General features: G+C 43.4%; 2 protein-coding genes across 2 annotated transcripts in view; one reads left to right on the forward strand and one right to left on the reverse strand.

Annotated features, from left to right (window-relative positions):
* Positions 1-3,445: 3,445 nt before the first annotated feature.
* Positions 3,446-9,735, forward strand: fem1b (fem-1 homolog b). The gene is made up of 2 exons (XM_071326714.1): positions 3,446-4,219; positions 4,396-9,735. The coding sequence occupies exons 1-2, from the start codon at positions 3,972-3,974 to the stop codon at positions 6,029-6,031; spliced, it is 1,884 nt and encodes a 627-aa protein (XP_071182815.1). The 5' UTR covers positions 3,446-3,971; the 3' UTR covers positions 6,032-9,735.
* A 723-nt stretch (positions 9,736-10,458) lies between these two features.
* Positions 10,459-22,346, reverse strand: part of itga11b (integrin, alpha 11b) — a 101,698-nt gene continuing 89,810 nt past the window's right edge. Inside the window, exons 23-30 of the mRNA XM_071326713.1 lie at positions 21,402-21,485; positions 21,201-21,291; positions 20,935-21,048; positions 16,223-16,306; positions 15,857-15,967; positions 12,873-12,968; positions 11,849-11,962; positions 10,459-11,409 (exon numbers count right to left, since the gene is read on the reverse strand). Coding sequence (XP_071182814.1) covers positions 11,329-11,409; positions 11,849-11,962; positions 12,873-12,968; positions 15,857-15,967; positions 16,223-16,306; positions 20,935-21,048; positions 21,201-21,291; positions 21,402-21,485 — 775 coding nt within the window. The 3' untranslated portion in view covers positions 10,459-11,328. The remainder of the gene's footprint in view (positions 11,410-11,848; positions 11,963-12,872; positions 12,969-15,856; positions 15,968-16,222; positions 16,307-20,934; positions 21,049-21,200; positions 21,292-21,401; positions 21,486-22,346) is intronic.

Consider the following 22,346-nt stretch of genomic DNA (forward strand, 5'->3'; position numbering starts at 1 on the left):
CCCATCCCACTTTAGCTGAGACAGGAAGTAAGGTTTTTTCTCTACAGTCCAATGTCTATTTCATATACTGTACAGTAAATTGCATTTGCGCTATGGAGGGAGCTGAGTAAAAAAACCATTGTTTGTGTATGACACAGTCCCCTTTCAAAACAAACTATATTTGGTTAGTAGAGACCCTACTGAGTATTTTCCACCCCAGTTTATTTGAGACGGGTAGTAAAGTTTTTTTCTCTACAGTCCAATATGTAATCCATGTGCACAAGGCTACTACTTTTGCCTTCTTGCAATGCAATACTTCAACAACTAAAAACATTTGGGCTATGGGGGGGTGGAGTAAAAAGCCAACAACACTTCCTATGGCCTAGATTTTTGTTCAAACATATCTGTTTTGTATTCCAGGGAGTCTTGAGTACACTGTACCCAAGTTTTATGGACACACATTCAATAGTTTATCCTGTATAGTGAAATATGTGTATGTGCTGTATACAGAAATGTGTTATTCTTTATTTGACCATAGAACATGTTTTAAAACCCAAATGTAATGCAAATGTTGATTAAATATTTTTCCTTTATTTAACTAGGCAAGTCAGTTTAGAATAAATTATTATTTACAATGACAGCCTAGGAACAGTGGGTTGACTGCCTTGTTCAGGGGCAGAAGGACAGATTTTTATCTTGTCAGCTCAGGGATTTGAACTAGCAACCTTGCGGTTACTGGTCCAACGCTCTAACCACTAGGCTACCTGCCGCCCCTAAATTTGAACACATATGAATTGTTGTATCATTATTAGTGTTTGGACAATAATTTTTCATATTAACAATAAATACAGGTTATAGACACTTATTTATTTATATTCTAATAATGTGGGGGACATTTATTTTTTAAATCCTTAACCCAGATCCTACTGAGTACTCCCTACCCCACTTGTACATCGGCACAAATTATTGTTTTTCCTGTACAGTGCTCTAATTGTACAATATAATGTCCAGGGAACTCATTTATAAATGTTGCATATGCACAAAATATGCCCCAAAACATATGTGTGCAAGTTTTCACGCAATAGTTGCCATTTATAAATGAGAATGTGCTTATCCTCCTGCAAACTTTAGACCATGCATATGCACAGTTTCTAGTTGTTGAAGTATTGCATTGCAAGAAGGCAAAAGTAGTAGCCTTGTGCAAATGGTGAATATACGGTATGTCACGATTATTCATAACAAAGAAAACATGTAGCCTAGCTAAATAACAACAATATGCAAACATTTTCCATTAGTGATGACCGACATTTTTTTTCTTCTTATCTTTGCATTCTAAAATAAAACATTCCTAATCTTTTCAGACTGTGATGTTTGCATAGGCTACTCGTGTTGCGAAATAGCCTATAGGCCTACAACAAGTTTGTATAGGGTACCATTTGTCCCATCTCTCATTTAATGAGAAGTATTTTGTTCTATCCAATCCGATCCAAAGCACAGATTCACGTAGAACAGACGGTTCACCTTTTCCATTGACGTTTGTAGGCTACACCTAATACTGTAATGTCCAATTTCTCGGGTAGACAATATTTCATTTCTAAACATAATACATATATCATAACCATTACTGCATCACACCCTGTTCTGTTTCACCTGTCTTTGTGCTTGTCTTCAGCCACCTCCAGATGTCGCCCATCTTCCCCATTTAAATTTTATTTAACGTTTATTTAACTAGGCAAGTCAGTTAAGAACAAATTCTTATTTACAGTGACGGCCTACTCCGGCCAAACCCAGACAACGTTGGGCCAATTGTGCGCCGCCCTATGGGACTCCCAATCACGGCCTGATGTGATACAGCCTGGATTCAAACCAGGTACTATACTGACGCCTCTTGCACTGGGATGCAGTGCCTTAGACCGCTGCACCACTTGGTAGCCCATTATCCCCTGTGCATTTATACCTGTGTTCTCTGTTTGTCTGTTGCTAGTTCGTCTTGTCTCGTCAAGTCTACTAGCGTGTTTTCGTACTCCTGTTTTCTTGAGCCCCTGTTTTCTAGTTATCCCGGTTTTGATCATTCTGCCTGCCCTGACCCTGAGCCTGCCTACCGCTCTGTACATTTTGCCACTGCCCTGGATTACTGACCTCTGCCTACCCTGAGCCTGCCTGCCATTCGGTACCTTACGGACTCTGCTCTGGACTACCGACCTATGCCTGCCCTTGATCTGTCGTTTGCCTGCCCCCTGTTTTATAATAAACTTCTGTTATTCAAACTGTCTGCATCTGGGTCTTATCCTGAGTCGTGATAAACAGAATAAATTCTTCACCTTTTCTAGCCATGTTGAGACAGTTTAGTTCATATTCCTGAAGTAACCATACAAAACAAAAAACCATGTGCATCTCTCATTTAATTGGGCCTATGAGATAGACTATTATAATTTAAAGTTCTTGCTCTATGTATCTGACAGGAAGCACGGTTTTCTAACATACAGTAGAATTTAACAGGTGAACAGACAGTTGCTCTTTTGTATTGAATTGTGTAGGCTACCACTCTAAGTAGGCCTACTTGTAGTTTTCTTATTTTTATTAGTAGACAATGTTTCAGATTTCAGCATATTTAGGTTTGGGGAAAAGTGAATGCAAGACTATTGCATTCAAAAGATCCACAACAATTAGCAATTGTTTTTCTATTTCAGAAATGGACAGATATAGCAAATGTCACTGCAAAAGAAAACATTCTGAGAACACAAAGACATTTGATCAAGTTCGCAATGCATTGTTATTTCCTTTAGATGCTGTCTTGTCTAATTCCAGTACTTTCAAAGTATACAGCAAATAAGGGCGTTATAGTCACCATAAAAGGTGAATGATGGGCGTTTTTCAGGTGGAGTTATATAATGTTCGAACACACACGCATAGTTTTACGGCAGATCTGATTTATAATTTATAAGGGGAAACATTTGTATGTATGCCATGTGCCAAGTTTATAAATCTCAACATTTTGGTGGGTGCGCAGTCTTTTCAGAAATGGTGTAGACATCTATTTAGTGTTACATTTACCCAACGGTTATAAATGAGGCCCCAGGCACCCCATTTTAAGCGGTTTTGCCACAGTAAAAGGCCAGCAACACTCCATATTATTCAGAGCCCCATGAAATGACACCATATAGGCTATATATTCTACAGACCCTACTGAGTACTCCCCACCCCACCTTTACATCGCCCTTAAACTATATTTTTCCTTATAAGCCAATGTATTGTGTGATTTGCATTAGGAATTTATATGACATTGTAACATGTTTTAAAAACCGAATGAAATAGAAATGTTACTTAAATATGTACAAATATGAATCACTGTTAAAGTTTAGACAATTATTTCTCATTCATCATGAATAAATACTGGTTATTTTCACTTGTCTTCTATTACGTGGGGACTTTTATTTAGAACGTTTCCGAAATTCCGTGACCCGGAAGTACTTCTTTTTTTAGTGTTGCTGACGAGACGTTGATAGCCTTGCTCTGTTATCAAAACATTTACATTTGTTGGATAATATAGCCGACTACATTCTTCTTTGACCTTGCCTGCTTTAACGTGTTTAAAGAGGAGTACTGTAATTCAAGAGAAGCGAGATTTAACAGCACGAAGTTCTGATACTTGCACGGTTTTGAATGTGAGCTTGCTAGCTATCTTCAGATGATGCATTAGCTAGCAAGCTCGGTGCCACCGAAATTGGGGACAACAAAGTTGATAATCGAATCCAGAAGTTAGCCCAAACAAACAACACGAATTAGTTTGGATGCAGCTTGTTTTGTGCTTTGAAATAATGGGTTTCAGTCAAACGAATTACTGTATCAACCAAGCTCGATTGAGTTTTTCATGTGAGCACTGAATAACCTTGTTTCGGTATTTTAATGGGAGGCGGGCTGCGTTGGAGTAGTACATCTAGTGGGCGACACTTGCGAAGAAGGCGAAGGTGCCGGCGACGTGCTGGGCTTGGATGGACTCGCTTGCCGGGTACGTATACAAAGCGGCTGCTGAGGGCCGAGTCCTGACGTTGGCCGCCCTGCTCCTCAACCACTCCGAGGCCGAGACACGATATTTACTGAGTTACGTGACCCACCTCGCTGGCCAACGGTCAACTCCTCTCATCATTGCATCTCGAAACGGACACGACAAAGTTGTGAGGCTGCTGCTGGATCACTACAGGGTGGATACTGAACAGACTGGCACAGTCAGATTTGACGGGTTAGTATTCATTAATGTAATCATTGGTCATTCAATTGTGTGTGATTGCACTTTATTTCTGCTGGCAATGGTGGGAAAATTAAGCACCGTAATTGACTTTTATGTCAAATGCATTATTTGCTGGAATTATTTGCTGGTTAATTCATTTTACCCACCTCTTCTCCCTTCTTCTTCAGGTATGTCATTGATGGGGCCACCGCCTTGTGGTGTTCGGCTGGCGCAGGACACTTTGAGGTGGTCCGCCAGTTGGTGTGCCACCAGGCGAATGTCAACCACACCACTGTCACCAACTCCACCCCCCTGAGAGCGGCCTGCTTTGACGGTCGCCTGGACATTGTGAAATACCTGGTGGAACACCAGGCCAACATCGGCATCGCCAACAAGTATGACAACACCTGTCTGATGATCGCCGCCTACAAGGGCCACACGGACGTGGTGGGCTTTCTGCTGGAGCATGGCGCTGACCCCAATGCCAAGGCCCACTGCGGGGCCACCGCCCTGCACTTTGCTGCTGAGGCAGGCCACCTGGACATTGTGAAGGAGCTGGTGCGTTGCCAGGCAGCCATGGTGGTGAACGGCCATGGCATGACGCCGCTCAAAGTGGCGGCGGAGAGCTGCAAGGCGGACGTGGTGGAGCTGCTGCTGTTGCACGCCGAGTGTGACCCACACAGCCGCATCGAGGCTCTGGAGCTGCTGGGTGCCTCGTTCGCCAACGACCGGGAGAACTATGACATCCTCAAGACTTACCACTACCTCTACCTGGCCATGCTGGAGCGCCACCGCGATCTCGGCGCGCTCATCGCCAAGGAGCTGCTGCCACCCATCGAGGCCTATGGCGGTAGGGGCGAGTGCCGCACCCCGCAGGAGCTGGAGGCCATCCGGGCGGATCGCAATGCGCTGCACATGGAGGGCCTGATGGTGCGCGAGCGCATCCTGGGCTCGGACAACATCGACGTGTCACACCCCATCATCTACCGGGGTGCCGTGTATGCCGACAACATGGAGTTCGATCAGTGCATCAAGCTGTGGCTGCACGCGCTGCTCCTGCGCCAGAAGGGCAACCGCAACACTCACAAGGACCTGCTGCGCTTTGCCCAGGTTTTCTCCCAGATGGTGCACCTGAAGGAGCCGGTGGGGGCGGAGCCAGTGAAGCAGGTGCTGCACTGCAGCGTGCTGGAGATCCAGAGGAGCATGGCCAGGGTGGAAGCAGCGCCTGAGGCCGAGCTTCACACGGCCATGGACAACTACGAATCTAACGTGTTCACCTTCCTTTACCTGGTGTGCATCAGCACCAAGACAGTGTGTGGTGAGGAGGAGCGCGCCCGCATCAACAAGCAGATCTACAACCTGATCCAGCTGGACCCGCGCTCGCGGGAGGGCTCGTCCCTCTTGCACCTGGCCATCAGCTCCAGCACTCCAGTGGATGACTTCCACACCAACGATGTGTGCACCTTTCCCAACGCGCAGGTAACCAAGCTGCTGCTGGACTGCGGCGCGCAAGTGAACGCGGTGGACCACGAGGGCAACAGTCCGTTGCACATCATTGTGCAGTACAACCGGCCCATCAGCGACTTCCTGACGCTGCACGCCATCATCATCAGCCTGGTGGAAGCGGGCGCCCACACTGACATGACCAACAAGCAAAAGAAGACGCCACTGGACAAGAGCACCACGGGAGTGTCGGAGATCCTGCTCAAGACCCAGATGAAGATGAGCCTCAAGTGCCTGGCGTCGCGGGCCGTGCGCCAGCACCAAATCACATACCGCAACCAGATCCCTAAGACTCTGGAGGAGTTTGTGGAGTTCCACTGATCCACCTGGCCATGGAGACCTTTTAAACAATTAGAATCTCTTGTTCTTTTTTTGTTTTGTTATAATCTTCTAACAAATCAGAACGGTGCTGTCTGGGGATGATTATGAACAGTTTGACACATTGTGGTTTTTAAACAATGGTTCCTTTTTTTCTATTATAAGTATGAATTGCGAGTACCAGCAGCGGCGCCCATGTTCTCATTCTCCAGATCTCTTACTGAAGTGTGTTACTGTCTGTGGCTGTCATTCTGACTACTGGGTGTCACTAGCAGAATGAGGAAATTGACAGCCTGCTTTTGTGCTTTCACTTTCCCAGAGTGTTCCAAAGAGAATACTTGGCACAGCCAAGCATCCACACAATGGTGACAACAGCAGGACCATTTGACAGCTTGTACTGCATGGATCCAATTGTCCCAGACTTCCAGCTGGGTTCGCAACCATGAAAAGTAACATTACACTCTTGATACTTTTTGCCTTATCATGTTGCCTGTTGCAGGGATGTTGTGTGCTATGTTGCATTGATTATGGAGGTCAGTGGTTTGTTAGTGTGTGTTTGAGGGAGCGAATGCGTGTCAGTCAGAGAAAGGCTGGGAGGTGAGACGGTAGTAGTTAGTCTTGGCAATAGAGAATAAGCAGGAAAAGCACTGATTTGCCAAGCAGCCAGTCAAACTTGTGTGTTAGACAGTGACGCAAAGTCTTGTGGGACTTTCTTTTATTTCAGTCACCCATTGCTCTTTAAAGTTGTCACAGTTCCACTGATGTCTATAGTTTGACATTGTTTTGCCTTCTGATTCTCATTTCTAGTTGGATTGTCTGCCTATTTTTGGTTCCAAACTCATGACTGGTGATTGAGTATTGCATTATAATAACAGATAGTTTCAGATTTCTCTGTAGAAGAACAGCGAGCCAACCCACACAGTAGAGAGAGAGAGAGAACTGCTGGACAGCACTTTATACTTATAATAGGAGTATTTTATTTTTATTTCATAACTGATATTTTTAAAAGAAATTAAAAAAGTTTTATTTAAGAGGGTATGTTTGAAGATATATTTTTATGGAAAAAAACATCTGTGGAAGTAGATGTAAAAGGAGCTTTCTTTTACACAAACACTGACTGGTAAAGATGTGCCTGTGATTCTATTTAGATTTTCTCTATCGGAGTAAGTAGGCCTAGATGTCCCCTTTTAACCAAGTCACCAACGCATGTGCGTTGTTGGCCATCCTGATGAGCTTTGCTACAGTGTGAGGGAACGAGCTTGGCGGCTGTCTGTGGAGACTCCATGGCTTTATTACCACACACTGGCCTTTAAATGGATGCTGCTGGTATTGATGTTTGAGCATGTCTTCCATTCTACGTCTCTTGGATTTGTGTGTGGGTGCGCATGCTGAGATCGAGGGAAGGACTGTGGAATGTTCCTGGCGGGGTTGAATGTAGGCCTATAGTCTTTTCCCTCATGCTTGCAACATGTCGTTTGTCCATATAATAACCAACGATTGTACAGTCCGTCCTTGTTCTGTTTCCTAATCGGATGGTCAGAGATTAAAGCTGAGAATGAAAGGTTATTTCTGCCGATTTGTCTTTGATTGTCATCTAAGCGATACTGTGACCATAGCGTGCCGTTAATTGTGCTTTTTACTTTAAAAGGGCGTGCGTGTTAAGACTTTAAATGCTCTCGCTATTGATTTGATCTGATTTGGCTTTTACTGTATGACACTGTTTAAAAGAAATTCTGGAGTGGAAAATGTATGTACATTACCAGTCAAAGGTTTGGACACACCTACTCATTCAAGGGTTTTTCTTTATTTTTACATTTTTCTACATCGTAGAATAATAGTGAAAACAAACTATGAAATAACACATGGAATTATGTAGTAACCCAAGAAAGTGTATTGCTATTTTATTTTACCTTTAACTAGGCAAGTCAGTTAAGAACAAATTCTTATTTACAATGACGGCCTACCCCGGGCAAACCCTAACCTGGACGACACTGGGCCAATTGTGTGCCGCCCTATGGGACTCCCAATCACGGCCGGTTGTGATACAGCCTGGAATTGAACCAGGGTCTGTAGTGATGCCTCTCGCACTGAGATACACTGCTGCGCCACTCTGGAGCCCTAAACAAATCCAAATATATTTGAGGTTCTTCAAAGTAGCCACCCTTTGACTTGATAACAGCTTTGCACACTCTTGGCATTCTCTCAACCAGCTTCACCTGGAATGCTTTTCCAACAGTCTTGAAGGAGTTCCCACATATGCTGAGCACTTCTTGGCTGCTTTCTCCCTTCACTGAGTTGCGGTCCAACTCATCCCAAACCATCTCAGTTTGGTTGAGTTCGGGTGATTGTGGAGGCCAGGTCATCTGATGCAGCACTCTATCACTCTCCTTGGTGAAATAGCCCGTACACAGCCTGGAGGTGTGTTGGGTCATTGTCCTGTTAAAAAAATAACTGATTGTTCCACTAAGCGCAAATCAGATGGGATGGTGTATCGCTGCAGAATGCTGTGGTAGCCATGCTGGTTAAGTGTGCCTTGAATTCTAAATATATCACTGACAGTGTCACTAGCAAAGCACCCCCACACCATCACCACCTTCATGCTTCACGGTGGGAACCACACATGCGGAGATCATCTGTTCGCCTACTCTGCATCTCACAAAGACACGGCGGTTGGAACCAAAAATCTCAAATTTGGACTGGTTAGACCAAAGGACAGATTTCCACCTGTCTAATGTCCATTGCTCATGGTTCTTGCCCCAAGCAAGTCTCTTCTTATTGGTGTCCTTTATTAGTGGTTTCTTTGCAGCAATTTGACCATGAAGGCCTGATTTCACGTAGTCTCCTCTGAACAGTTGATGTTGAGATGTGCCTGTTACTTGAACTATTTCTGAGAAGGGTAACTCTAATGAACTTATACTCTGCAGCAGAGGTAACTGGGTTTTCCTTTCCTGTGGTGGTCCTCATGAGAGCCAGTTTAATCATAACGCTTGATGGTTTTTGCGACTACACTTGAAACTTTCAGAGTTCTTGACATTTTCCAGATTGACTCACCTTCATGTCTTAAAGTAATGATGGACTGTCATTTCTCTGCTTATTCGAGCTGTTCTTGCCATAATATGGACTTGGTCTTTTACCAGATAGGGCTATCTTCTGTATACACCCCCCCCCACCTTGTCACAACACAACTGATTGGCTCAAATGCATTAAGAAGGAAATAAATTCACTTTGAACAAGGCACACCTGTTAATTGAAATGCATTCCAGATGTCTACCTCATGAAGCATGGTTGAGAGAATGCCAAGAGTGCAAAGCTGTCATCAAGGCAAAGGGTGGCTACTTTATAAAATATATTTTGATTTCTATAGCACTTTACTACATGATTCAATATGTTATTTCATAGTTTTGTTGTCTTCACTATTATTCTACAGTGTAGAAAATAGTAAAAATAAAGAAAACCCATGAATGAGTTGGGTTGTGTCCAAACTTTTGACTGGTACTGTATATCAGGTATTTCTATTTTAATATTTTGTATTTGGGGTGAGTATTGGACTAATGGATGCAAATGAACCCAAATACAGTTTAACCCAGTGTTTTTTTTTTCCCTCAGCAGTTGACATGTTTTTTGGAAAGACTAATGCGTTGGAAGACACGAAAGATATTGCATATGTACAAAGCTGGTGTCATATTAAAGCTCAGTGTTTCCCATTAGCTCATTGGTTTTGTCATTCCCCTTTCAAGCTAATGCAATTTATTTAATCAAAGAAAGCTATCAAAGTTGAAGTGAAACTATTTCTGTCAGAAGTTGTGGGACTATAGAACGATTTCTACATCACTCAATGTGTAAAGTGATACGTTTTTTGCCTTGATATTAATATTTCTTATACTTTCCTACTTGCAATGAATATTTCTTCAGGTATACTTATCAAAGGTGTAGTATCTCCCTTTTAATATGACACCAAAACTGCTTAGAAGTGAGTACACAACCAAATGTATTGACATTGGACCTCCAGTCTCCATAGGGAAAATTTAATGTGGCAATTTTGTCTGAAATCCAAGAGGATAGTGCCAAAATTTGTCCAATGTCACATGCAATGACCCGCGTACCAGATGGCCTCTGGATTGAGTCAGAGCAACTGTGGGCTTAAATCTTCTCTTAAAACAGATGATTCCACCGATATACCACACATGTTTCATTGCATGTGGAAGCTGACCAATTCACTCTGTGGTTACAGATATTGCTCTATCGTTAGGGTTTTAAAATTTCACGTGAAAATGATTTTGTGATATCACTGGTAAATATATTTTCTAATGGATGTCAAGGTGCCCTTTTCTGTGTCTTTTTAGTTGCTCTGGTATTGACCAGGGAGGGTAGATGACAGAAATATAATGACATTTAATTACACATAGAAAACTCATGAACTTATAAACCACTTGGCATGCTTTAATGATTTCAACATGGCCATCATTGCATCTTCCTTGAGATCCTGTCTAGCACCCCAGGTCATCTGTGTTCATATATAAATCCACAGGTTGTACGCCACGGTGCAAAGCAGCCTCATATTGGTGTACATACATCTGACAACGTTGTTGCACAATAGCCTTAAGTTAATATTATGTAGTTATATAGTAATGCCACTTTAACAGTCATGAAGGCACAGTTGGATATGTACACAATTCAAGTTTATCGTTATACGACAAAAGTGCATCAGCTATAGAATATGGCATTTGCAAATACAATATACAATATAATATTTAAGTTGCGTCATGTTCTCTTCCAAAATAAATGAGTAGGTCGTTGCTGTTGCATATTTGAGAAACGCCATAGCAAAAGCCAAAAAATCATCAGACATTATAGGTAATCTTGTGTTCTGAACAGGCTGCCTGGTTTTCTTTGGCCTTGTGCTGTGTATTAATGATGGGCTTATTCCATTCACTCTATTATATTCAGACACTTTCTTAGAAAAATATTCTGTGGTCATTGGTCTGGTGAAAGATTGTCATTTGGCTTTGTGGTGATGATGATGATGATAGGTCATAAAGGCTGACTGATAACCAGGACCTCTGTCAGTCTTGTCCAGATGGTGTCAGTCTGCTGAAGTTTCTCAGTCATAAGAGAGACACAGGTGGGCTGGGAGCTTCTGTCGGGTTCTAAGACAGCGAGTAAGAAGGCTCGGCAGTGCAAGACGGGTGCTGTTCAGCCAAGGGGAATACGGACACCGAGGTCACGCCCACAGTCTTGTCTGGGGTGTGCTGGGGGTCCCTGAGTGATGGGGCTGATGCGGGTCTGCACTGTTGCCGTGGTTACCGCTCCTCTGGCATCTTCCCGTTGGCTACTTGCTCCTCCTCTTCCTCCCTCTGTTTCTGCCTGTTGAAGAAGCCCAGCTGGGAAGGCAGATACAGAGAGGGGAAAGAGTGAAACCAAAACCCTTCACCGGGTGTCTACAGGGACCAACATACAGGTAGAAAGGCTGAGTTATCATTGATTATACACCAGGTCATTGATTATAAACCATGTAGTTTGGCACCTGGATGCTGATTGGCTGAAAGCCATGGTATGTCAGATCGTATACCACGGGTATGACCCCACAAATATTTTTACTGTTCTACGTTGGTTACCAGTTTATAATAGCAATAAGGCACCCCAGGGGTTTGTGGTATATGGCCACTATACCACTGTTAAGGGCTGTATCCAGGCACTCTGTGTTATGTTGTGCATAAGAACAGCCCTTAGCCGGTTTATTGGTCATATACCACACCCCCTCGTGACTTATTGCTTTATTATAATGAAGATTTATGCAGGATGACATTGATTCATTCCTACCTTCCATAGAGCCAGGATGAGCAAGGCTAGCAGCAGCAGACCGCCCAGCGTGCTCCCTACTATAATCCAGATGGGAATTTTGTAATCTTCCTCCCTTCTCATCTCCAGGATTATCTAGAGGGGAAATTACACTGGACTCAGGCATGTATGGGGGATCTGGTTTGGCTGGACTTTGCGGCGAGTAAACGGTCAACAAACTTACATTTAATACTGTCTGAAATGTTTTTCATTCTCTATGACTGGTGGTCTAAAATGTGGATTTACATGTACATATAATGTGTTTAGGTCATACCAGCACACTCCATCACCAATCTCCCTGACCAGCTCCCTCGGGTCAATTCCTAAACTTTTTGAACATCTCATGACCGTCGCGCCATCATTTGGAGGATGCACTCAAAGAATTGGCCTAGCTAGGCTACTCAGTACTCATGATATATTGCTTGTTCGTTTCTTGTTTTTTAAGCACTTTTAGGTTAAGGCCACGATTCAACCAGTCACATTGTGCTGTCGGCCATTACCTTTAAATGGCGCATAGCCGACAAAGCGCAATTGGATCGAATCTGGGCCTTATTTCTGTTATTCAAAGCGCTGTAGAAGTTTAATAAATGTATTATTATTTGGTGTGTTTAGCATCTAATAAAAATAACAAATTGACCAGAAACCGAGTGATTGAAATAAACCTTGGAAATGACTGTGCCTGTGAACTACCTGTTCAAGTTATCAAGTTGAACCTGTGGTTTGAAGTGTAGTGAAACTGTAACATAACAAATGAAAGGCATCTACAACAGCAAAGTAATCAGTATTACTTTCTGCCAGAAGGTGGAACCATAACCACATATATCTGAGCAACTATCACCACATTCTCCTGGTCCTCCTAGGCCTAACTGCACTGGCAAGCCAACAGCGGGACTAAGTACACTTCATTAAGCACACTCAAACTAGCCCATTCCTTCAGGCTGTTATGAAGTGTTACGAAGTGTTATGAAGCATATGAAGTGTGAGTTGGACGCTGCTGGGGTCTTACGTGTCGTGTTGGCCTCTCCTCATGCAGAAACACGGGACCGGACGGACTCAGTTCTATGGAGGCTGCTGTCACCAACTCCAGAGTTTTAAACTTCACCTATCAGGAAAGGGTTTAACAAGAAAATAACTATAATTGCAATGAACAAATAACTTAGTCATCAACAAGGGACATTAAAGAACAATAAGGAATTGAAAGTTCTTTACATTAAAGGGGCTATTCAAAACTTTTTCCTCGGGACCAGATCAGGACTTAAAATGGTCCACACACACACACACACACAGTTGTGAAGAAGGCGAAACACCCGAACGCTAAGCGGTACTGGAGCAACAAGTCTGACACCTAAATTGCTCCTGAACAGCTTCTATCCCCAAGCCATAAGACTGCTAAATAGCTAACAAAATGGCTACACGGACTATCTGAGTTGACCCTTGTATTTATAATTTTTTTTGTACTGTCTATGCACACTCACAGGACTCTACACACTCACGCACACTGACACTCCTACACACACATAACATGCATGCCCATTTATACTGACTATACACAAGCACACACACAATCTTAATTTACACTGTTGCTACTCTGTTTATCATACATCCTGGTGCCTAGTCACCTTACCCCTATACATACAGTTGAAGTCGGAAGTTTACATACACCTTAGCCAAATACATTTAAACTAAATTTTTCACAATTCCTGACATTTAATCCAAGTAAAAATTCCCTGTCTTAGGTCAGTTAGGATCACCACTTTATTTTTAGAATGAGAAATGTCAGAATAATAGTAGAGAGAATGATTTATTTAAGTTTTATTTTCTTTCATCACATTCCCAGTCGGTCAGAAGTTTACATACACTCAATTAGTATTTGGTAGCATTGCCTTTAAATTGTTTAACTTGAGTCAAAGGTTTCGGGAAGCCTTCCACAAGCTTCCCATAATAAATTGGGTGAATTTTGGCCCATTCCTCCTGACAGAGCTGACACCAACCTGAGTCAGGTTTGTAGGCCTCCTTGCTCGCACATGCTTTTTCAGTTCTGCCAACAAATTTTCTATAGGATTGAAGTCAGGGCTTTGTGATGGCCACTCCAATACCTTGACTTTGTTGTCCTTAAGCCATTTTGCCACGACTTTGGAAGCATGCTTGGGGTCAGTGTACATTTGGAAGACCCATTTGCGACCAAGCTTTAACTTCCTGACTGATGTCTTGAGATATTGCTTCAATATATCCACATACTTTTCCTGCCTCATGATGCCATCTATTTTGTGAAGTGCACCAGTCCCTCCTGCAGCAAAGCACCCCCACAACATGATGCTGCCACCCCCGTGCTTCACGGTTGGGATGGTGTTCTTCGACTTGCAAGCCACCCCCTTTTTCCTCCAAACATAACAATGGTCATTTTTGTTTCATCAGACCAGAGGACATTTCTCCAAAAAGTACAATCTTTGTCACCATGTGCAGTTGCAAACCGTAGTGTGGCTTTTTTTATGGCGGTTATGGAGCAGTGGCTTCTTCCTTGCTGAGCGGCCTTTCAGGTTATGTCGATATAGGACTCGTTTTACTCTGGATATAGAAACTTTTGTACCGGTTTCCTCCAGCATCTTCACAAGCTCCTTTGCTGTTGTTCTGGGATTGATTTGCACTTTTCGCACCAAAGTACGTTCATCTCTAGGAGACAGAACGGGTCTCCTTCCTGAGCGGTATGACGACTGTGTGGTCCCATTGTGTTTATACTTGCATACTGTTGTTTGTACAGATGAAGGTGGTACCTTCAGGCATTTGGAAATTGCTCCCAAGGATGAACCAGACTTTCTGAGGTCTTGGCTGACTTATTTTGATTTCCCCATGATGTCAAGCAAAGAGGCACTGAGTTTGAAGGTAGCCCTTGAAATACATTCACAGGTACACCTCCAATTGACTCAAATGATGTCAATTAGCCTATCAGAAGCTTCTAAAGCCATGACATAATTTTCTGGAATTTTCCAAGCTGTTTAAAGGCACAGTTAACTTAGTGTATGTAAACTTCTGACACACTGGAATTGTGATACAGAGAATTAATTATATGTGAAATAACTGTAAACAATTGTTGGGAAAATTACTTGTGTCATGCACAAAGTAGATGTCCTAACCGACTTGCCAAACTATAGTTTGTTAACAAGAAATTTGTGGAGTGGTAGAAAAACGAGTTTTAATGACTCCAACCTAAGTGCATGTAAACATCCAACTTCAACTGTATCTGCCTCTGTCACGTCTTGACCATAGAGAGCATTTATTTTCTATGGTAGAGTACGTCAGGGCGTGACTAGGGGTTGTTCTAGTTTATATTTTCTATGTGGGGTTCTAGGTTTATTTTCTATGTTGGTGATTTGTATGATTCCCAATTAGAGGCAGCTGGTAATCGTTGTCTCTAATTGAGGATCATATTGAAGTAGCATTTTTTCCACCTGTGGGTTATGGGATATTGTTCATGTTACTGTGTTTGGAGTTAGTGCACGTAGCATATTGTTAGTCACGGTTCGTTGTTTCTTTATTTGTCTTGTTCTGTATTGTTTTTGGTGAGTTTCATTTATTAAACACGTGGAACTCTACGCACGCTGCTCCTTGGTCCGACCATTATTACAACGAACGTGACAGCCTCTATCACTCCAGTATCTCTGCACAATGTAAATATGCTAATGGAATTGACCCTGTAAATAGATTCTTACTTCTCGTGTTCTTCTTAGTTGTGTGTTTCTTGTGTTATTTTTATTTCTGGTTTTTGTTCTGCCTCATGTTATTTTTATTACTATATTGATGATTACATTGTACATTAGAATGTGCAAAAAAGGCATTTCACTGTACTTGTGCACGTGACATTAAAACTTGGAGCTTGGATGCTATTGAGCCAACAAACATCCTGTAAATGGTCAAAGTTTGAAAGAGTTATCGAGAATGAGTGGAATAGGGGTACTGAATGTCAGCGGAGTGCAGAAGTAATGTCAAACTCACAGCAAAGAGAGCTTGGAGGTGCAGCCGCCCCCTGACTGTCACTCTGACCTCCCTGTACGCAGGCAGGTTGAGTCTGCACTGCATTGGCAACGTCATGCTGTTGGAGTGATTCTGCACAACACATAACAAGGATTCTCATCAACATGATACTGTCCTAATAGCCCATATGTTGCATACTCCATAACCAGTTGCAAAACTGGTTGAAATGACATCATAGTAATGTTATTCCAACCAGTTTCTGGTCGAAATGATATCATAGTAATGTTATTCCAACCAGTTTCTGGTTGAAATGACGGCACCAGTTTTGCCATCTGGGTAGTACTTCAGTACATACACAACCACACTAGACACATAACGAATACTTACCAGCTGTGGGACGTGTGAGAGATCTTCAGGGAAAACATGGCTTGGAGTCATGTGATGTGGGAGGACACAGTTAGAGCTAATCGTCTGGTGAGGGGAGAGCGAGAGAGAGTTTTAATCTGTCATCCTGTAGCTACACACAGACACAGGGAGTAATACATCCGGTATAGTCAGAAGAGGACTGGCCACCCCTCAGAGCCTGATTCCTCTAGGGTTCTTCCTAGGTTCCTGCTTTCTATGGAGTTTTGGCAACACTATATTTGGATAGTCCCAAGTAGATGGTTTGTGGATGTTCAATAACGGTCAACAACATTTAAACTAACTATCCCCTAACCTTAGCCCTGACATTAACTCTTATCCTAACCCTAAACTTAAACCAAGCCCTAATCTTAACCCTTACCCTAATTCTAAACCTAACCCTAACCTTAGCAAGCGGTTGCTTATCAACATATATACAAAAGTATGTGGACACCCCTTCAAATGAGTGGATTCGGCTATTTCAGCCACACCCGTTGCTGACAGGTGTAGAAAGTCGAGCCCACATCCATGCAATCTCCATAGACAAACATTAGCAGTAGAATGGCCTTACTGAAAAGCTCAGTGACTTTCAATGTGGCACTGTCATAGGATGCCACCTTTTCAACAAGTCAGTTCATAACATTTCTACCCTGCTACAGCTGCTCCGGTCAATTGTAAGTGCTGTTATTGTGAAGTGGAAACATCTAGGAGCAACAACGGCTCAGCTGCGAAGTGGTAGGCCACACAAGCTCACAGAACGGGATAGCCGAGTGCTAAAGCGCGTAAAAGTTGTCTGTCCTCTGTTGCAACACTCACTCCCGAGTTCTAAACTGCCTTTGGAAGCCGCACACCAGCCTAATATCACTATGCGCAATGCCAAGCGTCAGCTAGAGTGGTGTAAAGCTTGCCGCCATTGAACTCTGGAGCAGTGAAAACGTGTTCTCTGGAGTGGTGACTCAAGCTTCACCATCTGCCAGTCTGACGGACGGATCTGGGTTTGGTAGATGCCAGGAGGACGCTACCTGCTCCAATGCATAGTGACAACTGTAAAGTTTGGTGGAGGAGGAATAATGGTCTGGGGCTGTTTTTTATGGTGAAATACAGCCCCAGTGAAGGGTAATCTTAACACTACAGCATACAATGACATTCTAGATAATTCTGTGCTTCCAACTTTGTGGCAACAGTTTGGGGAAGGCCCTTTCCTGTTCAGCATGACAATGGCCCTGTGCACAAAGCGAGGTCCATACAGAAATAGTTTGTCGAGATCGGTGTGGAAGAACTTTGCGATGAATTGGAATTGCCAAACATAGCGCTGCTAAAACACTCGACCACTGCTACTCCAACTTCCGGGATGCGTACAAGGCCCTCCGCCGCCCTCCTGTCTAAAAAATCTGACCACGACTCCATTTTGGAGTCCGCCCTCTTTTCTAAAAAATCTGACCACGACTCCATTTTTCTCCTCCCTTCGTACAGGCACAAACTAAATATACATATTTTTAATTTAACTAGGCAAGTCACTTCAATTTCCTATTTACAATGACGGCCTACCAGGGAACAGTGAGTTAACTGTCTTGTTCAGGGGCAGAACGACAGATTGCAGTGTATGGGAATTCGATCCAGCAACCTTTCGTTACTAGCCCAACGCACTGACCACTAGGCTACCTGCCACCCCAAAAGGAAGTACCCATGCTAGGGACTATTCAACACTGGTCTGACCAATTGGAATCCCCGCTTCAAGATTGTTTTGATCACGTGGACTGGGATTTGTTCTGGGTAGCTTCAGAGAATAACATTGACGTATATACTGATACGGTGAGTGAGTTTATCAGGAAGTGTATAGGAGATGTTGTACCTACTGTGACTATTAAAACCTACCCTAACCAGAAACCGTTGATAGATGGCAGCATTCATGCAAACTGAAAGCGCGAACCACCACATTTAACCATGGCAAGGTGACTGGGAATGTGGCAGAATACAAAGAGTGTAGTTTTTTCCTCTGCAAGGCAATCAAACAGGCAAAACGTCAGTATAGAGACAAAATGGAGTCACAATTCAAAGTGGAGTCACAATTCAATGGCTCAGACACGAGACGTATGTGGCACGGTCTACAGACAATCACGGACTACAAAAGGAAAACCAGTCACCTACGTCTTGCTTCTGGACAAGCTAAACAACTTCTTTGCCCGCTTTGAGGATAACAGTGCCACTGACGCGGCCCACTACCAATGACTGTGGGCTCTCTTTCTCCATGGCCGATGTGAATAAGACATTTAAGTGTGTTAACCCTCGCAAAGCTGCCTGCCCAAACGGTATCCCTAGCCGCGTCCTCAGAGTATGCACAGACCAGCTGGCTGGTGTGTTTACGGACATATTCAATCTCTCCCTATCCCAGTCTGCTGCCCCCACATGCTTCAAGATGACCACCATTGTTCCTGTACCCAAGAATCCAAAGGTAACTGAACTAAATGACTATCGCCCCGTAGCACTCACTTCTGTCATCATGAAGTGCTTTAAGAGAATAGTCAAGGATCATATCACCTCTACCTTACCTGTCACCCTAGACCCACTTCAATTTGCTTACCGCCCCAACAGATCCACAGACGATGCAATCGCCATCACACTGCACACTTCCCTATCACATCTGGACATTAGGAATACCTATGTAAGAATGCTGTTCATTGACTATAGCTCAGCATTCAACACCATAGTACCCTCCAAGCTCATCATGAAGCTTGAGGCCCTGCAACTGGGTCCTGGACTTCTTGACGGGCCGCCCCCAGGTGGTGAAGGTAGAAAACAACACCTCCACTCCGCTGATTCTCAACACTGGGGCCCCACAAGGGTGCGTGCTCAGCCCCCTCCTGTACTCCCTGTTAACCCATGACTGCGTGGCAAAGCATGCCTCCAACTCAATCATCAAGTTTGCAGACGACACAACAGTAGTGGGCTTGATTACCAACATTGACGAGACAGCCTACAGGGAGTAGGTGAGGGCTCTGGGAGTGTGGTGCCGGAAAATAACCTCTCACTCAACATCAACAAAACAAAGGAGATGATCGTGGACTTCAGGAAACAACAGAGGGAGCACCCCCTATACACATCGATGGGACCGCAGTGGAGAAGGTAGAAAGCTTAAAGTTCCTCGGCATACACATCGCTGACAAACTGAAATGATCCACCCACACAGATAGTGTGGTGATGGAGGTGCAATCATGCCTATTCAACCTCAGGAGGCTGAAGGAATTTGGCTTGGCACCTAAAACCCTCACAAACTTTAAACAGATGCACAATTGAGAGCACCCTGTCGGGCTGTATCACTGCCTGGTATGGCAACTGCATGCCCGCAACCATAGGGCTCTCCAGAGGGTGGTGCGGTCTGCCCAATGCATCACCGGGCGCAAACTACCTGCCCTCCAGGACACCTACTGCCCCCGATGTCACAGGAAGGATAGATCATCAAGGACAACAACCATCCAAGCCACTGCCTGTGTATGCTGGCAGTGGATGCTGTTCTAGCACTAAAGGAGGGACCAACTCCATATTAATGCCCATGATTTTGGAATGTGATGTTCGACGAGCAGGTGTCCACATACCTTTGGTCATGTCGTTTAGTTTGTTGATAGTATGACCATCTGTAGATAATCTATTTTGGATTATCCAAATAGTGTGACTAGAGTTTTTCCTAGCCACTGTGATTCTGCCTCTGCATTCCTTCGGGTTTTAGGCTGGGTAAAGCACTGTGTGACCACTGCTGATGTAAAACGTTTTTTTAAATTGTATTTATTGATTTAAATTTGAGTAGTCAAACAGTCCAGTGTTTTTTCTAGAACCATTCCAGGGTGCTATTTTTTATGTGTGTCTGTGGTTATTTTCTTGAATGCTTAATTTGGTCATTGGTAAACATAGGAAGACCCCACTATTTTAGGAAACACAAGAAGCCCTGAATAAACTTCTCATGAACCCACATAAATAAGCCTACATCCTGGTGAAAATGTCCTGTGGACCAATGAAACAAAATGAGAGCCCTTTGGCAATACAAATCAGCTCTGTGTTTCCTGACGACCAAATGAAGATCACAATGAAAATAGCACCCTCCTTACAATCAAAGATAAAGGTTTGATAATGCTGTGCGGTTGCTTTGCTGCCTCTGGTACTGAGGGCCTTCAAAGTGTGGAAGGAGTCCAATGTTCAACCCAGTGTCCAAAAACTGGGTCTCCATTGAAGGTTGCGCATCTTCCAGTAGGTCAACGACCCCAAACACACATCAAAAAGCACACCGGAATGGTTCACGAAGAGCTGCTGGACTGTTCTGGAGTGGCCAGCGAAGAGTCCAGATCTGAATCCCATCCAAACCCTATGGCGAGAGCTGAAAACAGCAGTTGGCTCGAGGGCACCCATCAAAGATTGAAGAATTCGAGCAGTTTGCTGCTAAAAAGTGGGCCAAATAGCCAGTAGAAAGGTGTAGCAAACTCATTGATGGCTACAAGAAGCGTTTGTCTGCAGGTATCTTGGCCAAAGGCTGTGCAACCAAGTGGTGACCACAATTTTGTTTGAAATGTCAACTTATTTGAGAAGAAATAGGGAATATCTACGAAAGGTGCAAGGGTGCCAATATATTTGGCTGCAACTGTATACAGTAGATTAATGTATATTGACAATGCAACATTATAACATTGAATAATAACTGATCCTCTCACCTGGTCAATGTCGATATTGGCAATCTGGAAGAGATGGTTACCACTCTTTGTAACAGCAAACATGTCAACAGCGAACTGCAAGTCTGTCACTGGGAAGAAGCCCAGATTCTGGATCTGTACATTGAGAAGAGAATAAATATAAAGATACTGAAGAGAATTATAGTCAGTATTTAGTATTTATACTATAATGTGGATTGGCCATATGTATAACTTGGACAAAAGGTTGCAGGTCGGGTCTTGTTAAGGTAGGATTGAGAGAAACTCACGTGATAAGTAAGGTTAAACATTGGACCACTGCTGCTGGGTTTGTTCCGGTAGTGGTCTGAGTTGATCTCAAAACGAGGTGGCTTGGAGTCCCTGAGGTGGAGAGAAAAGGGATGGGTGATACAAAATATCCCCCCCCCACACACTTTAAATTACTCCTTATGTGTGGAATCATCTGAATTCAGCAGCTCATAGAAACCCACCTTGTGAACAGGAGGTCTGCCTCGTACTTCAGAGGATGAAATATGTTGTTGATGTTGTCCTCTGGGCTCATCTCCTCCCCATCGCTGTAGAGCACAAATCAACATGAAATAATTGACCTGCACCCTGTTTGTGTTTGACACCAGGGTTAGGGTCAAGTTAATTTATTTCAGTTTACTTCCTGAATTGACTGGATTGAAATGGAATTGACCTCAACCCTGTTGGGTACTGTACATACATGAATTGTTTAGGAGGAGGTGATTGTGGAAACATAGCAGATCCGGTTCCATTAGTCCGTAACGGATGGTTACCTGGTGGTAATAGCTACCCAATGGGCAAAAAATGGCTGAATCAACGTTGTTTCCACGACATTCAAAAAATGTCTATGTGATGACATTGAATCAACGTGGGAAATTGATTGGATTTGAAAAAATCATCAACGTAAGGGAATTTCATCATTTATTCATCCAACTTTTAAGCTAAATCAAATAACATGGTGACAATTTTTGTTGATTTCACGTTGAATTCACAACTCAACCAAATGTACATCAAAACTAGATGTTGAAATGATGTCTCTGCCTAGTGGGTAGGGGCTGAAATGGTATGTGGTGATTGGCAGGACAAGTTGAAAATTGTGGTATCTGAGCATACAAGGCCCTCACCAATGGTTAATATGAACATATACAGGTGACTGCCAACATGAAGGAAACACTTGCGTAAATGAGAGATACAAAGTATATTGAAAGCAGGTGCTTCCACACAGGTGTGGTTCCTGAGTTAATTAAGCAATTAACATCCCATCATGCTTAGTGTCATATAAAAATGCAGTTGCCATTATTTTGGCTACCATGGCTTGAAGAAGACTTTGAAAGAGGGGTCTCAAAGCAAAGGAGCATAGGGGAGTTTAACGTGTGTGTGTGTCACCAGATCTCAACCCAATTGAACAC

This window comes from Salvelinus alpinus, chromosome 9 (assembly GCF_045679555.1).
Source record: "Salvelinus alpinus chromosome 9, SLU_Salpinus.1, whole genome shotgun sequence".
Lineage (NCBI taxonomy): Eukaryota > Metazoa > Chordata > Actinopteri > Salmoniformes > Salmonidae > Salvelinus > Salvelinus alpinus.

Coding starts and splice junctions, on each gene's coding strand:
- fem1b (XM_071326714.1), top strand. CDS start 3,972: ATGGACTCGCTTGCCGGGTACGTATACAAAGCGGCTGCTGAGGGCCGA. Junction 4,220..4,395: donor GGCACAGTCAGATTTGACGG/GTTAGTATTCAT, acceptor CTTCTTCTTCAG/GTATGTCATTGATGGGGCCA.